Source organism: Nothobranchius furzeri, chromosome 5 (assembly GCF_043380555.1).
Source record: "Nothobranchius furzeri strain GRZ-AD chromosome 5, NfurGRZ-RIMD1, whole genome shotgun sequence".
Classification (NCBI taxonomy): Eukaryota; Metazoa; Chordata; class Actinopteri; order Cyprinodontiformes; family Nothobranchiidae; genus Nothobranchius; species Nothobranchius furzeri.
Genome location: NC_091745.1, coordinates 35,954,098 through 35,971,107, shown reverse-complemented (window position 1 = coordinate 35,971,107; position 17,010 = coordinate 35,954,098). Strand labels below are relative to the sequence as shown.

Here is a 17,010-nt window from a genome sequence, read left to right as displayed (position 1 = left end):
AAACACTTAGAGAAAAAATAAAGTTAACAGCTGAAATAGCAGGAACTAATACAGTTAAAGAGCAGATTGTAGAAGAAAGCAGTAGAGTGTGAAATGTGGTCAGTGTGTCCTCCAGCAGTCTAAGCCTATAGCAGCATAACTACAGAGATAACTCTGGATAATCTATCCTATTTAGATGGAGGCATGTTGGCGGCAGGGCAAGGGAGAGCCGTCTTTACCGACTGTACACTCCACCTCCCTCTACTCCTCCACTTGTCCTGATCTAGGCTAACATCAGATTTTAACCATAGGCCCTATCAAATAAAAATATTTTAAGCCTAGTATTAAAACAAACATTAACAAATAATTACAAATAATTAATAAACATTAACATTGCCAAACAAGAAACGACGGTATCGCCAACCTCAAACTGTATCTGCTTCTAGTTTATCATTCTGGGTCCGCTCCTTTTCGGAGCGCCCACACAGAACTCTGATGTAACTGAGATGTGTAACGTAGTAGACACGTTTTCCCTATGACCTCAGTGGTTCGTCCCTTCCAACAAGGAGCATTTCAGATGTGCAGCGGCTGCAGATCTGATCCATGCAGCTGGTCACCAGGGATCACCAAATCACAGAATTGCAAGATCAAGTGAGATTTCGCCGTTTCATATAATAAGCTAGAATAAATACGGCATCATGTATCCTAAAGGCCTGTGGTTTGTTTTCAGTTTTTATATTTCGGCTGCAGTCGTCACAGGTCATGGCGTATTTTATTTTAGATTTACATAAAAGTAAATCTGCACGTGTAAATTTTGGGGAGCTAAGCTACTAAGCCACGCTTCTGGGGCGGCCAGTGGACACAAGCCCATTGGTGATCTGGACATAGGCAGCATAATAAACTTTGCAGACATTACTCGACTATACATCTGTTGGAAAACGGAGGTCAAACCTAACATGACTGCATACAGCATTAATTTTGGCACTGACAGTCTTGGACATCTCTCTCTCTCTCTCTCTCCTCTCTCTCTCTCTCTCTCTTTCTCTTTCTTTCTCTCTCTCTCTCTCTCTCTCTCTCTCTCTCCTCTCTCTCTCTCTCTCTTTCTCTTTCTTTCTCTTTCTCTTTCTCTCTCTCTCTCTCTCTCTCTCTCTCTCTCTCTCTCTCTCTCTCTTTCTCTCTCTCTCTCTCTCTCTACTCATCGATGAGCCCTCTGCTCGGCTCCTCTTGTGTCTGCAGCGTGCATGAGGGGAGGGGAGGAGCGGGGGACAGGCATGGGTGTAAACCAACACACAGAGCAGTGGAGGGAGGGGGACAAGGGGAGGACGTGAGTTGAAGCAGGAAATGCAGCCAGATTTGGACACATTTAATCGACAATTCACAGGAAGAGTGTAGACTATGCAAGGCAAAAGCATCTCTTCACCAGACTCTACAAATGTTATTGTGTGATTGTCTTTGCTTTATAAGTTGTTTACCTGTAAATAGTTACGTCTATAAATGTTTTACGTACAGTTTGTTTTAGTTATTTAAAATGAGTTTTGTTTTGTGTTGTAATGTTAGAAGCTATTCAAAGGGATGCTAGGTGAATTTTTCACATTTTTAGATCCTTTTCTTGAGCTAGTCTGTGCTAAAATGACCCTTTACAGGGTTAATGAAAAGTCTCTGACCCCACCGCCCTCTGTAGCCAGAATATAACACTCACAACCTCAGTGTGGCGGGCCGCTCTTTAGCTGACATACCTGGTGCTGCAGGCTGCTTCCAGCAGGTTTCCTGCATGCTTTAGATCATGAACACATCTGATATGTTTGATTTAGTGATGAATCTCTTCTGTAGACACTAATGATGGCTGGGGAGAGCTTTCACACTTCAATATTAACACATTTTACATAATTTTCTGGTGATAAATAATTTAAAAAACAAAACATGTGAGGAGCCGTTTGAGAGCCGAGCCGTAAGAAGCAGTTCTCCTAAAAGAGCCGGAGTTCCCGTCACTAGTCCCACGCTGGCTCTGTTTCTGTCAGACCTGACTTTACAGTCAGAACATTAGTATTTGAATTTCAGACCCCTCCATGAGTTCTAAGTGGGAGAACATGGTGTTCTGTTCCTTACTGTGTAGTTACTTCCCTGTCTCTTTCTATTTTGCCCAGAGGGCATGTTTCTGTTTTCCTCCTAAAACTTGCAAACACGACGAGCAGCTAACCAAGCAAACCGAACAGCAGCCGCATCTTTGACAAGTTTGAGATGAAACTCTTCTCATCCTCATCCCAGTCTGCCCATTCCTTCCTGTCAGCAGCTGCCAGACCAGCCACAATGCACCCTTTGGGTTTAGTGTGCAGCTTTTAATGTTTAATCTATTTAAAAATGCATTTCACTAACAAATGACATGTAACTGTCTGATTGTGTTCTGTAGCTATTCATTCTGGATGCTTTAAGCCTTTAACTCGGCTGAGCTGTTTTTTTGTTCCGGCTGCACTTTGTGAAAACAACCAACTCTGGTGTTGGGACGGGCACGAACCCAGTTCAGTCCTGCAGAAACCGCTTCAGCTAATAAACCTGAGTGTCTTTGCTGCAGATTGAAACAGTTGGATTCTTTCTAGGAGTTTGAGTGTTCTTGTGCAGTCGTGCTCTCACAAGCAAACGGTTCACAATAATCATGTAGCTGCAGACCAGAAGTGTTTATGCAAGCCGTGGATGTGGAGCCGTTGTGACAGCCTTCTAGCTAGATCAGTACTCCCGGCTAGCACCGTAGTAAACACCAAGGCCAAGGAAGAGTCTGGCTTCTGTGACATGGTGACAAAACCTGCAGCAGGTGTTTTTTAGCAACATAACAACACTACAACATGTAGTGGAAAGGTCACAAGTTCAAAGTATCCTAATTTATTCAGAAGTGATCAGCACTGATGTTGGAACTTCCGGGTGGGGGTAGACGAATATTATTACATGTGTGGAGTAACACTGTGTGCGTGCGTGCGTGCGTGCGTGTGTGTGTGTGTGTGTGTGTGTGTGTGTGTGTGTGTGTGCGTGTGCGTGTGTGTGTGTGTGTGTGTGTGTGTGTGTGTGTCTTGTTGCTGTTAGATGGTGAGGCTGCTGCTCTCCAGAGGAGCTAACATCAATGCTTTCGATAAGAAGGACCGCCGTGCGATCCACTGGGCTGCCTACATGGGTAAAAAGACAGAATCTTGTTTATAAAGTGGTAGAGGTTTGAGGAAAGGGTTTTTATTCTTTGTAAAAAATAATCTGTAGCGTTCACTTTCATGCAGCAGCTTAATTTAGAAAAGATCCTGATGAGTTTTGCCATGATTGTGTGTCTTTTGTGCTTTTAGGGCACATAGAAGTGGTGAAGTTGCTAGCTTCTCACAGAGCTGAAGTGGCCTGTAAGGATAAGAAGTCGTACACTCCCCTGCATGCAGCAGCCTCTAGTGGGATGATTAGTGTTGTCAAATACTTTCTGGACCTGGGAGTGGATGTAAGTTCCTCTCACAGACCTATCACCTCTACGCCGCTGGCATTGTTTAAATGACTGCTTTGTGCTTGTGCTGTTGTTAAGATTAATGAGCCCAATGCGTATGGCAACACCCCCCTGCATGTGGCCTGCTATAACGGACAGGACGTGGTCGTGAATGAGCTCATCGAAAGTGGAGCGAATGTCAACCAGGTGAACGAGAAAGGCTTTGCACCTCTTCACTTCACCGCAGCTTCTCGCCACGGAGCGCTCTGTCTGGAGCTGCTGGTGTGCAATGGAGCGGACGTCAACATAAAGGTGAGCAGAACCACAATGTTGGCAAGTGTTTGTGTCACAAAATGTATAAGTTAATCACTTCATTGTGTTTCCAAAGTGTAAAATCGTTTCCCAAGTAGAAACGTTTAGAGCACGTTTAACAGTCGTTTTTATAGTTTTAGAGCTCCTGTTGGGGAAACTCTTGACTTCAGCATGCTCCTGTTGCACTCTACTCACACTGGGTCAGCTCTAAGTAGACGTAAATGCACCAGTAGATGAAACATTTGTACTTTTTCCAACTGAAACTGTTTCAGCATCCATTCAGAGCTCTTGGAAGAGCTGGTTCTAAACTGGCTCCAGCGAAGAGCCACTTCCTTGTCTAGGATCGCTTTCAAGTGGCAGAATCCAAAAACATTACATGTTTTTAAGTGAGCCAGCTCACCACAGGTCCTATTTAATGGAATAACCTGAACTTCAACATGAATTTTAATGTCTAAGAACAGTAACATCACCTTCATTTAGACAAAAACATGTTTTCAAGAAAGAAATGATAAATGACCCACGCTTATATAGCACCCTTCAGAGCCAGAGGACTCCAAAGCGCTTTACACTACAGTGTATCATTCACCCGTTCACACACACACTGATGATGATGAGGTGGAGGAGGAGGAGCTACGATGTAGCCACAGCTGCCCTGGGGCGCACTGACAGAGGCGAGGCTGCCGAGCACATGCGCCACCGGTCCCTCCGACCACCGCCAGCAGGCAACGTGGGTTAAGTGCCTTGCCCAAGAACACAACAACAGAATTCTCTGTCTGGAGCTGGGATCGATCCTGCAACCTTCCAATTACTGGACATCCTGCTCAACCTGTTGAGCTGCTGCTGCCCCAAAAAAGAAAGAAAAAGACTTGCAGCAAAACCAGTGTGTTTGTTTCTGACCACAACTCCCAACCAAAGTCTGGGAACTGAAGAAGTCTCTAGGATGAGAATGTCTCTGAGATAACCCGAAACGTCCAGCTGCTTTCACCTAAAACTGTCAGGATGACATCTACACCTACATGCTGCAGCAGCGGTTCCATCAGAGGGGAAACTTAAATGTAGCTGCTGTCGGTAGGTTGTTGTTCAGCCTTCTGATGGTCACGTTCACGCAGATGAATGTTGGTGAGTGGCTGCGTTTGATGCAGTGAGCCAACTCTGCACTCTGCAGTCATTTCTGCTAAAGGATTCCCGACCAAGTACCGAGTGCATCACTTATTCGAAGGTTGACTTTTTTCATATTAAAAACATTTTTCTTTTATTGGTTGGACGAAATATGCACATTTTTTGAGATAGGAATTTTGGGTTTTCATGAGCTGTACGCCAGAATCATCAATATTAGAAACAATAAAAGGCTTGAACTGCTTCAGTTGTGTGTAATGAATCTAATATATATGAAAGTTTAAAGTTTATCAGTGCATTACAGACAATAATGAACTTTATCACAATATGCTAATCTTTGAGAAGGACCTGTATACAAGTGTGGGTCATTTATCATATTTATAAAGCACTTTTAAAAATGACTTTTTGCCATACAAAGTTATGTACAGACATGAATATGGACATGCAAACATTGCAAAAGAATAGAATCCCATAAAACAATCATACATAAAACACAACAATGTCACCCCACAGAATTAAATACAGAAGATAAGAAGTACTTGGATATAAAAACCACCACTGAAGTAGGCTGTCTAATATGAAGCAAAGCATCATCCCACAGTTTTGGGGCCATCACTGAGAAATCTCTGTTCCTCCTCAACTTCAGCTGGGACCTCGGAACCAAAAGCAACAATGAGCTTTCTGAGCCCGGATCGGGGAAAACTGTTACACTTTCTGTTACCAGTTACATTACATAAAAGGTGAAATGCAAAGGCTGAACTCTTAAAGAGCAAGTCACCCCCTAACAGAGTCTTACTCCACTCTCACTTCCTGTTTCAAAAATGCAACAGTTGCTGTTAACTGGCAGACTGAGGGCGGAGCCGCTAGCAAATACACACACACATGCTCACAATGGCATTGTGACATCATAATGTACCAGCTAACATCATAGTGTACCCCTTAGCCAATTGGGATGGCAGATTTAAATTCAAGTTTTTACCTGAAGAGGGCGCAACAATGACAGTTCTAGGCTGAATATTTAGATGTTAACTAAGATGCACTAAAGTGAATACACGTGCTTACAGCACGATTAGACACTCATATATAGTTTAGCAGCTAAAGAAAGTTGATTTGCTCTTAAAGACCAAGTTAATTGAGAAACTTGTTTTTTTTACCAGGTTTTTATTTTTTTATTTGATTGGTCACTCTGAGTTCAACATGCAGGCTGAGTGTGAAAATAGTCTTCTACCTCCATTTCCATTAGCCACCAATAGAAAATAGATGAGCAAACGCTCTGGTGAGAAAAGCCACTCGTATCTATGTCACATGTTGAATTAGCATTCATGAACTCGCCCATCTTGGCTCTGGACAGGGAAGGCTGTTGTTGGATTACTGTCCAGGAGAAGGCAGAGCGTGTCTCAGCTAATATAAGCTAACTATTAGCATTAGCAACTCCACAACATGGCAGAGCACCTTCAGGCTTATGTTATTTGTGGGGATAAAACATCAGTGTTGCAAAGCAAACAGACTCAGTGGTAGAGTCGTGTTGTTGTTAGCCAATCAGAGGTGAGATGTCTAAATATCAGGAAATAAGACTCCAAATCCTTGGTGCTCCTCTTGCTAACTTCTATTTCCTGTGACAAGAGCTCCAGGGATGTATTCCCACACGGATCAACTCTTAATGCATTCACTTATACTAGAGACCACTGCAAATGTGTTGGAAAAAGTGAGTTAACTTGGTATTTATGTGTAGCACCCAGACAGACCAGGCCTACCTGTGTTTAATATGTATGAAGTACGGGTCGTAACACCAAAAAGGAATCGGTAGAAACAGTGGGTGCACTGCGTTTTCGTCCTGCACAATCTACACAGCATCATTATTAGAAAGCTAGTGCTGAACTCCTCATTTCAGATTTTACTACTGATAAAATGTTGTTGAGTAACACAATAGCTGATTAGTACCTGTACTAATAATAATAAACATGTCCGTAGAGCTGGGACGATAAACAATCAGTTAATCGTAGGATAGATGAAAACGAACTCAATATTTTTACCAGCCTCCATATATCGGTCTTCGCCAGACACATGACCAGCATGTCAGCCACACCCCCTTAGTGCCATTGTAGGTGTAAGACTCGCGTTGCTAGGGGAAGCTGGAGTTGAAGCAGAACAAGAGTCAAAAGGATGGATAAAAGAACAAGGATGAGCGCATCCCTTACAGGAATAAAATCGTGAAGGAGGCTAGAGATCGGTATTTTCAGAAATTGTCTGCGATCAATAACGTAGATCTCTACAACCTCAAAAAACAGAGATCAGACGTTTCATTACTGCGGAATGTTTATCATTTGAGTAAGTAAAGGCTTAAATGTTGCATATTAAAGGGGTTGCTTGCATTATTATAATAACATTACATAAGTGGTTGTTTTAGTCTTGATAATGTTGATAGCAGATCTTGTCGTCCCAGACCTGAATGTCCGTAAAACCCAGTAATTCTGCTTCTTCTCCTTTTCTGACACATTTTAGAGTGACACAATATTCTGTTATAACTGTTGGGTTCTGAGGTGGATTAAATGTGTGGTCACGCTGTGTTGGGCGATGGGACGAATGAATTGGCCATCAGCGATGGGTTGAGATGTTACAGTTGGTTTTTTACAGAAGGCCAGTTGTTTGTTTGTTTGCCCGTGCGTTTGTTTCTTAATGACAAATATTTTACACGTAACGCACAGAGAACATCGTGGAGGTAACAGTCAAGAAAAGGTCTCCATCAGCGCATCTGAGCATCTTTACTACTTCTCCGCCTCCTGCTGCTGACAGTGCACGCACTGAGGTGGGGCTCAGGGAGCGCCGTGTTGAGTGGAAAGTGGAAACCCTTCTATCTTTCAGAGTCTGGAAGATTTCTGGTTAGTTTATTTGGAGAAATGTTTCCTGATTTAAAAAGTTGGGCTGAAGTAGCGTTCATCGTTATTCAGCACCTGCTTCGAGTGTGTCAGCGGAGCGTGGATCCATCCAGAACATTTAAACAGCCACGAGTCTGTCTGAGACAAAAATCCAGCCCCCATAACCCCTTCAGCAAGTTCCCTAGAGACGTGTGATTACACACAAGCGGCAGGTGACCAGTTCAGGTTGACTCGGAGCAGGAAGAACGTGCGTTCGGGCCGCAGCAGGTGAAGAGTTCCTTCTTTAAGTGAAATTGTTTAATTGCATTGTATATGTTGCTGGAGCCCTCTGTTCAGCTTGTTTGAACTAAATATTAATTAAAATGAATAGAAATTTAACAAATGATTATTTAAAAATGAAAGTGATGGGGATACATGGGTCACGTGACTTCTGGCAGCGAGCACATGCTGCTTCAGAGTGTCCAAACGCAGCAGCGATTCATTTCCTTTCCTACTCAGTCATGACAGGAAGAAAGCCAGTAGTCTATGTTCAGAAAAAACCATTTAGCTACAATAAAATAGCACAATGGTGGGTACCAAAGACCAGGCTTCTTTTTAACACTTTGTGTCATACGTGACTCTACCAAACTACAAATACTAAATTTAACAAAAAGAACAATCTACAGTTCTGTTCCAGCAAACATATGCACTGTGCTTGTTTAAAAACAAATCAGTTTTTTGGCTTCTTTTGTGTTTGCAAATCAGTCCGTGCGTCATGACGTCACACGCCCACGCCCGTCGTCTTTTTTTGGACTGACGATGGGAAAATTTCTGCTAATGGCCCAACCCCAACAAGTAGATCTACCGTTTCAGCCTCAGCTCAGTCAACAGTGATTGCTTTGTGTCTCTGTGAGGTGCATAATGTGACCGCCCCGTGCTACTAAGACAACCAGCAGGAAGATGATCAATGACGTCACATTCTTCCACTGCTGATTCAGCTTTACATTAATTCTGTGGTTAAAATAGAATTTGTTCTAAGATCTGAAACCACTTTAGAGGAGGAACATTTAGAGTTTTTAGAAGTGTGTGTGGAATGTGTCATTGGGTGTATTTTATGCTTAACTGGCATACACTGCTCATCTAAAATCAATAACACATTTTATCTGAGTTCACTACCTGCAGCTGTTATTTGACTTGTTTGCTGCCCTAAATAAAGGTTAAACCAAAACTCCTCTAAGTTGTTGCTGTGTATGCAAAATGATATCGGTCAGATACTAGCGTAGCATTTTAATAACCTAGCATGTCATTTTATTATGTGTTTGTTTGATCTCAGAGTAAAGATGGGAAAACCCCCCTACACATGACCGCGATCCACGGGAGGTTTTCAAGGTCTCAAGCAATCATTGAAAATGGTGAGGCTCCTTCTTAAAATGTAGTTTCATGAACTTTATTGGTCTTGCTGCAATGGAAAAGTAAAACTTGTCTCTAGCTAATTGCTATCCATATTTCTTCCCCCCACCCCACCCCAAAATAAAGGTGCTGAGATTGACTGTGAAGACAAAAACGGAAACACACCACTACACATCGCAGCGCGATATGGACACGAGCTCCTGATTAACACACTCATCACCAATAAAGCTGACACAGCGAAGTAAGGAAGCCTTTCTGCTGCTGCTTGTTTTTTCCCCTCTGACTTAAGTGAACATTGCAGAAGAGCTGCAGGTTTTAACAATTTGACATCTCAGACCGACAATTGTTAGCATGTGATCAAATGAGCCAATTCATCAAGTTCTGTTATAATTGACGAAAACAGTTTTGTTTGATTTTCAGACGAGGAATTCACGGCATGTTTCCGCTGCATTTAGCTGCTCTCAGCGGCTTCTCGGACTGCTGTCGAAAGCTCCTGTCATCAGGTGATTATTCTTTATTCCACAAAATCACATCTGATGTTCAGTTCTTTGACAGTCAGATGTTGCCCTCTGTCATCTTGCGATGTTGTTGATAACTCGTCCCTCTGTGCAGGCTTTGATATCGATACTCCTGATGACTTTGGAAGGACCTGCTTACACGCTGCAGCTGCGGGAGGGTGAGTCCAGCTGATGATCATCTATGAATATGTACTTAAAGATGTTACAGAAGAGAATGTTTGTGGTTACTCATTTTTATCCTCCTAGGAACCTGGAATGTCTCAACCTTCTTCTCAACACTGGGGCAGACTTTAACAGAAAGGACGGCTTTGGCAGGTTTGTGGTGTTTACAGATGGACCTGGATCACCAGACCACATTTGTACTGGTAGCTAAAGCTGTTTGTTTTTGTTATCCAGGACTCCTTTGCACTATGCTGCTGCCAACTGTAACTACCACTGCCTGTTTGCTCTGGTGGGCTCGGGGGCTGGCGTCAACGACCTGGACGAGCGGGGATGCACTCCCCTCCACTACGCAGCTGCTTCGGACACAGATGGAAAGTCAGTAACATTTTACATGTTTAGCGTTTTCTGTGTGAATATTTTTGTATTCAGGATTACTGGCATTATCAATAACTGAGTACGAGGAAAAATGGAGCGTGAGATCGATAGGTGGATTGGTGCTGCATCTGCAGTGATGCGGGCGTTGTACCGGTCTGTTGTGGTGAAGAGAGAGCTGAGCTGGAAGGCGAGGCTCTCGATTTACCGGTCGTTCTACGTTCCTACCCTCACCTATGGTCACGAGCTTTGGGTAGTGACCGAAAAAATGAGATCGTGGATACGAGCATCCGAAATGAGTTTTGTCCGCAGGGTGGCTGGGCTCTCCCTTAGAGATGAGGTGAGAAGCTCGGTCATCCAGGAGGGGCTCGGAGTAGACCCGCTGCTCCTCCACATCTAGAGGAGCCAGTTGAGGTGGCTCGGACATCTGGTCAGGATGCCTCCTGGACGCCTCCCTGGTGTGGTTTTCCGGGCACGTCCAACCGGGAGGAGACCTAAAGGTAGACCCAGGACACGGTGGAGGGACTATGTCTCTCATCTGGCCAGGGAACGCCTTGGGACTCCCCCGGAAGAGCTGGCCCAATTGGCTGGGGAGAGGGAAGTCTGGGCGTCTCAGCTTAGGCTACTGCCCCCATGACCCGATTCTGGATAAGCGGCTGAAGATGGATGGATGGATCAGGGTTTCCCTTACATAGGCGTAGCCGTGGCGACCCGCCACGGCTGAAATCCCACTGCCACGCCTACAAGATCCCAAGTATTTATTTTTTTATTTTTTTTATTTTTTTTTTGCGCTGTTTCCCAAAGAAGCAGCAGGAACTACTATGTTGTCGCTTGTGATCACAGCCGGCGGGCAGCAAGGAGGAGCAGGCAGGGCAAGGTGAAGTTACTGAGTTTAAAATTAGAAAGGTAGCAGTGGATATAATGCTTTTTGGTTTACATGTTTCAATAGCATTAAGATAAACGAGTGTTGACGATCTTGACAGGTTCTCCTCCCCCCACCAGGCTAACCATCACTTATTCATGTAAAAAAAAATTTTTTTTGTGTCTGACTTTAACCGCATCTAATACTGTATTACGGCGTGAGCGCAACAGCGACAACTTAAGATCGATGTGTGAGCAGCCTGAGAGGTCGGGTGTTTCATCTGAACTCTTAAAACCTCCAGCAGGCTACGCTGCACTATTGACGCGTTAGCGCGCGGCGCTAACAACTTAGCGACGTGACATGTCTCGGAGAAAGCGTAAAAACACTTTGGACGCTTCTTCTGAAGCGGGAAAATAACACCTCTTCTTAAGCAGAGCACGACGCCGCCTCGGCTCATTCACCCTCTGCCGAGCCGGACTGAGCTCGATAGCATTGACCCAGCACAGTCACTGGGTCGTTGGAGCTGCCCCGTGACTGCCTGATGGAGAACCAGCGGGTTTCATCAGACTCGTAAAGTTTCTTGTTTTTGCTGGGGACTCCCTGTATTTTAACGCTCCCTCCTGCAGTCTTCCCCTATTAACATTTAAAATGATTCTGTAAATTCCGTGTATCAATAGAAAAAATCTCTGCCTCTGCCAGCTGCAGTAAATGTAGTTTCCAAATAATAAAAAAGAGGTGCATTCATCTGTGTATCTCCTTTGATCCGCATTAGTGATATTCTCAGCACCAGAACAGTGAAGTAAAGAAAGATTCCTGAGTTTGTTAGTAATTTTATTTATTAGGTGCATCTAACCTGTTTTATTTTTCTCTGAAATGAGACCAAATCAGTGCTTCTATGGGTTGTCTCCAATCTGCACTAGAAAATTTTACTTTATTTAGAGACGTGTCATAATTTCTCCCCAAGCCCCACCGCCACAGCTGGAAAAATTCCTAGGGGAAACACTGGATGGATGGATGGATGGATGGATGGATGGGTGGGTGGGTGGCCTCATTGAGAGTCTGTTTCCCTCTTGAGTAAACGTGATTGTTGTACCTTCAGGTGCCTGGAATACTTACTGAGAAATGATGCAAATCCGGGGATCCGGGACAATCAGGGCTACAACACCGTGCACTACGCCTCGGCATATGGACATCGGCTTTGTCTGGAGCTGGTGAGAAATACATGCCATTTAAAATCCTCCATCATCTTGTTTTTATGGTGGTTCAATTCAGTTTCATTAGGATGTGTATTGGTGAAATTCTGGCAATACGATACGTATCACAATACATGTTAAAGGTTATACACGATACGATATACAGTGGGGCAAAAAAGTATTCAGCCACCGATTGTGCAAGTTCTCCCACTTAAAATGATGACAGAGGTCAGTAATTTACATCATAGGTACACTTCAACTGTGAGAGACAGAATGTGGGAAAAAAATCCATGAATTCACATGGCAGGATTTTTAAAGAATTTATTTGTAAATCAGGGTGGAAAATTAACAAAAATTCAACTCAATACTTTGTAACATAACCTTTGTTGGCAATAACAGAGGTCAAATGATTACTATAGGTCTTTACCAGGTTTGCACACACAGTAGCTGGTATTTTGGCCCATTCCTCCAGGCAGATCTTCTTGAGAGCAGTGATGTTTTGGGGCTGTCGCCAAGCAGCACGGACTTTCAACTCCCTCCACAGATTTTCTATGGGGTTGAGGTCTGGAGACTGGCTAGGCCACTCCAGGACTTTCAAATGCTTCTTACGGAGCCACTCCTTTGTTGCCCGGGCGGTGTGTTTGGGATCATTGTCGTGTTGGAAGACCCAGCCACGTTTCATCTTCAAAGCTCTCACTGATGGAAGGAGGTTTTGGCTCAGAATCTCACGATACATGGCCCCATTCATTCTGTCCTTAACACGGATCAGTCGTCCTGTCCCCTTAGCAGAAAAACAGCCCCAAAGCATGATGTTCCCACCCCCATGCTTCACAGTAGGTATGGTGTTCTTGGGATGCAACTCAGTATTCTTCTTCCTCCAAACATGACGAGTTGAGTTTATACCAAAAAGTTCTACTTTGGTTTCATCTGACCACATGACATTCTCCCAATCCTCTGCTGGATCATCCATGTGCTCTCTGGCAAACTTCAGACGGGCCTGGGCATGCACTGGCTTCAGCAGCGGAACACGTCTGGCACTGCAGGATTTGATTCCTTGCCGTTGTAGAGTATTACTGATGGTGACCTTTGTTACTGTGGTCCCAGCTCTCTGCAGGTCATTCACCAGGTCCCCCCGTGTGGTTCTGGGATTCTTGCTCACCGTTCTCATGATCATTTTGACCCCACGGGATGAGATCTTGCGTGGAGCCCCAGATCGAGGGAGATTATCAGTGGTCTTGTATGTCTTCCATTTTCTGATAATTGCTCCCACAGTTGATTTTTTCACACCAAGCTGCTTGCCTATTGTAGATTCACTCTTCCCAGTCTGGTGCAGGTCTACAATTCTTTTCCTGGTGTCCTTCGAAAGCTCTTTGGTCTTGGCCATAGTGGAGTTTAGAGTCTGACTGTTTGAGGCTGTGGACAGGTGTCTTTTATACAGATAATGAGTTCAAACAGGTGCCATTAATACAGGTAACGAGTGGAGGACAGAAAAGCTTCTTAAAGAAGACGTTACAGGTCTGTGAGAGCCAGAGATTTTCCTTGTTTGAAGTGACCAAATACTTATTTTCCACCCTGATTTACAAATAAATTCTTTAAAAATCCTGCCATGTGAATTCATGGATTTTTTTTCACAGTTGAAGTGTACCTATGATGAAAATTACTGACCTCTGTCGTCATTTTAAGTGGGAGAACTTGCACAATCTGTGGCTGACTAAACACTTTTTTGCCCCACTGCATAACATATATACGATACGTTCAGTCAACGATTAGATAGAGATTTTTTTTTTGTAGGAAAATACAATAAACAGTCCAAACCGATACTTAACATGTTTAACATGAGGTATCTGAACCATAACAGAGGGATTTACATTTCAATGGTGGAAATGAAGCCCATTGCACACTGCTGCCAACTAGCGGTCGGCATTTTAATTGCACCGAAAGAAAAGAAAATAAGCAAATGTTTGACTGTTAATTCTTCCAAAAATTAGACACACAGCTTTTGAATATTGATATAATATTGCAGGAAAAAATATCATGATATATTGCCATATTGACATTTTCTTACATCCCTAATTTTCATATTTATTCTTTGATAGATTGCAAGTGAAACACCATTAGATGTGGTAAGTGTGCATTTAAAATTTAACGAAAGTAAAAATCTAAACGACTATTTAAGAATGAAAATGTTAACAAATGTTATCTGAATTATTCAGCTGATGGAAACCTCAGGCACCGACATCCTGAATGACTCTGACGTGTGGGCTCCCGTCAGCCCTCTGCACCTCGCTGTAAGTCATCTTAATACTTGGTTTTTATGTTTTATTTAAACATTTCTGTTGTTTAGGTTGTTTTCCTTCTGAATCTTCTTCTCAAGAAGAACCAATGATTTAAACGTCTATATCAACTTTCCTTTGGGTCATAAAAAGTCACAGAAAATCTTACATTTATTCACTTCCTTTTTAGGCCTTAAGTGTTTTAAAAACATCCAGATTTTTAATACTGGTTCTTAAAGCACGATACATGTCCTAAGCTGGGACAGGTGCTTGTTTTTGCCTTTCTATTGATGCTTTACGGTTTTCTAGAGGAATGCACTGGTGGTAGGGCTGCAACAACAAATCAATAAAATTGATGCCGAAATGCACTAGCAACACATTTTGTCATCAATTTATTGTGTTGTACAACTTTTTTTTGAGTTGCACAACCTTTAACCGTCAATGCGTGCAGCTCATGTGCAGGAGGCAACAGAGCAGACCAAGGCAGATCAGAACGAGAGAGAAAGCCGGTGTTTTGATGAGTAACGATACACTTAGAACAGTAAGTTGCCTACTGAAGAAGAAGAAGAAGAAAAAAGTATCATTTCTATAGCGCCTCTCAAGATTAAAATCACGAGGCGCTTCACAAAAACAAAAAAAAGTAAAAATATAAAAAAGCATTTAGAAAATGTTTAAAAATATATTTAAAATGAGCAAAAATAGACTATTGTGATAAAAATATGTTAAGAAAGAGAGCGAGTGAATAGGAAAGAGGGAAACCAGTGGATCCTGAGGAAGGTGGAATAGATGGGGAGAGCAGAATAAAGAGAGAGTGGTGAAGAAGGTCATACAAAAGCCAGCTTGAACAAGTGAGTCTTCAGCTGCTTTTTAAAGGAGACCACTGATCTCAGGCTCAGGGGGAGAGAGTTCCAGAGTCTGGGGGCCACAGCAGCAGATGATCTGTCACCTTTGGTCTTTAGCCTGGTGTTGCACAACCAGTAGGCTTTGATCACTGGACCTCGGGGACCTGCTGGGGGTGTAGGGACTAAGAAGATCACCAATGTAAGATGGTGCTTGTCCATGTAAGGCCCTATAGACCAGAACCAGGATCTTGAAATGAACCCTGAAGTTGACTGGCAGCCAGTGAAGCTGGAGGAGAAGCGGTGTGATGTGGGTGTGTTTGGAGGACTTGGTCAGAAGCCAAGCACAGGCATTCTGAACCACCTGTAGACGGTTCAGGGAGGTTCTGCTCAGACACGTGAAAAGAGAGTTACAGTAGTCTAAGCGTGAGGAGCTGAAGGTGTGGAGAACTTTCAAGTTCAGAGCGGGACAGAATGGGACTCAGCTTAGCAACGTTCCTGAGATGGAAGAAGGAAGAGCCAACAGGAGAACTGACATGAGAATTCAGGGTGAGAGCTGGGTCAAAGGTCACACCAAGATTCCTGACAGAAGGTTTGGTGTGAGAAGCAAGCTGACCAAGAGAGTCTCTGACTTTGGGAACCAGCTTGTCTGGGGCACAGATGAGGATCTCAGTCTTATCTTCATTCAGCTGTAGAAAGCTCCCAGCCATCCAGGTTTTGATAGAGTCTAAGCAGGTGTGTAACAGCTGCAGCTTAGACATCTCATGGGGTTTAAAGGAGATGTACAGTTGGATGTCATCTGCATAAAGATGGTAGGAGATTCCTTTGAAGGATCTCAGGATGTGCTGAAGAGGAAGCAGATAGAGGAGGAAGAGCAGAGGCCCCAGCACAGAACCTTGTGGGACACCATGGGTATGGGAGGTGGTGGAGGACCTAAACTTGGAGACGGCCACAGAAAAGGAGCGCTCAGAAAGATATGAGGAGAACCACTCCAGAGCAGATCCTGATAGGCCTACCCAGTCTCTCAGCCTCTCCAGTAGCAGGTGATGGTCAACAGTGTCAAAAGCTGCAGTCTGGTCCAGCAGGACCAGACAGAAGAGCTGTTTCAGTAGAATGAGCTCTACGAAAACCTGACTGGAAGCTATCATAGATGTTATGTTCATCAAGAGCAGCTGTGAATTGTTTAGCCACAACCTTTTCCAAGATCTTGGAGATGAACGGAAGTTTAGAGATGGGTCTGAAGCTGCTATTGAGAGAGGGGTCGAGACTCAGTTTTTTTAAGAAGCGGGTGGATTACAGCTTTCTTAAAGTAAGCAGGGACCTGACCAGAAACCAGAGAAGCATTAATTATAGCGAGCACGCTGGGACCAATGGACTGAAAAGCACTTTTAAACAAAGATGAGGGTAAGATGTGGAGGGGGCATGCAGAGGTCTTCATAGAGTAAACTAGTTTGGTTAACTCAGGCAAAGAAACAGGAGCAAAGCTATCTAGGATGATGGGCCTGGTTGGAGTCGGGAGAGGCGGCGATAAGGCTGAAGGAGAGATGCTAGATCTAACCTTATTGACTTTGTCCACAAAGAAAGACAGAAAGTTCTCACAGTCTGTAACAGAGTGGATGGAGGCTGTAGAAGAGGCAGGAGAGACGATGCTGCTGATGGGGTTTAACAGCACCT

The 17,010-nt window shown here is 43.7% G+C and overlaps 1 protein-coding gene across 1 annotated transcript in view; it reads left to right on the top strand.

Moving 5' to 3' along the window:
• Window positions 1–17,010, top strand: part of ankrd28b (ankyrin repeat domain 28b) — a 50,365-nt gene that overhangs the window by 19,041 nt on the left and 14,314 nt on the right. The window contains exons 6-17 of the mRNA XM_054740300.2: window positions 3,052–3,139; window positions 3,300–3,442; window positions 3,524–3,736; window positions 9,041–9,119; window positions 9,244–9,358; window positions 9,538–9,620; window positions 9,730–9,793; window positions 9,882–9,950; window positions 10,032–10,172; window positions 12,131–12,242; window positions 14,321–14,347; window positions 14,438–14,512. Of these exons, the coding sequence (XP_054596275.2) occupies window positions 3,052–3,139; window positions 3,300–3,442; window positions 3,524–3,736; window positions 9,041–9,119; window positions 9,244–9,358; window positions 9,538–9,620; window positions 9,730–9,793; window positions 9,882–9,950; window positions 10,032–10,172; window positions 12,131–12,242; window positions 14,321–14,347; window positions 14,438–14,512 (1,209 nt within the window). The remainder of the gene's footprint in view (window positions 1–3,051; window positions 3,140–3,299; window positions 3,443–3,523; window positions 3,737–9,040; window positions 9,120–9,243; window positions 9,359–9,537; window positions 9,621–9,729; window positions 9,794–9,881; window positions 9,951–10,031; window positions 10,173–12,130; window positions 12,243–14,320; window positions 14,348–14,437; window positions 14,513–17,010) is intronic.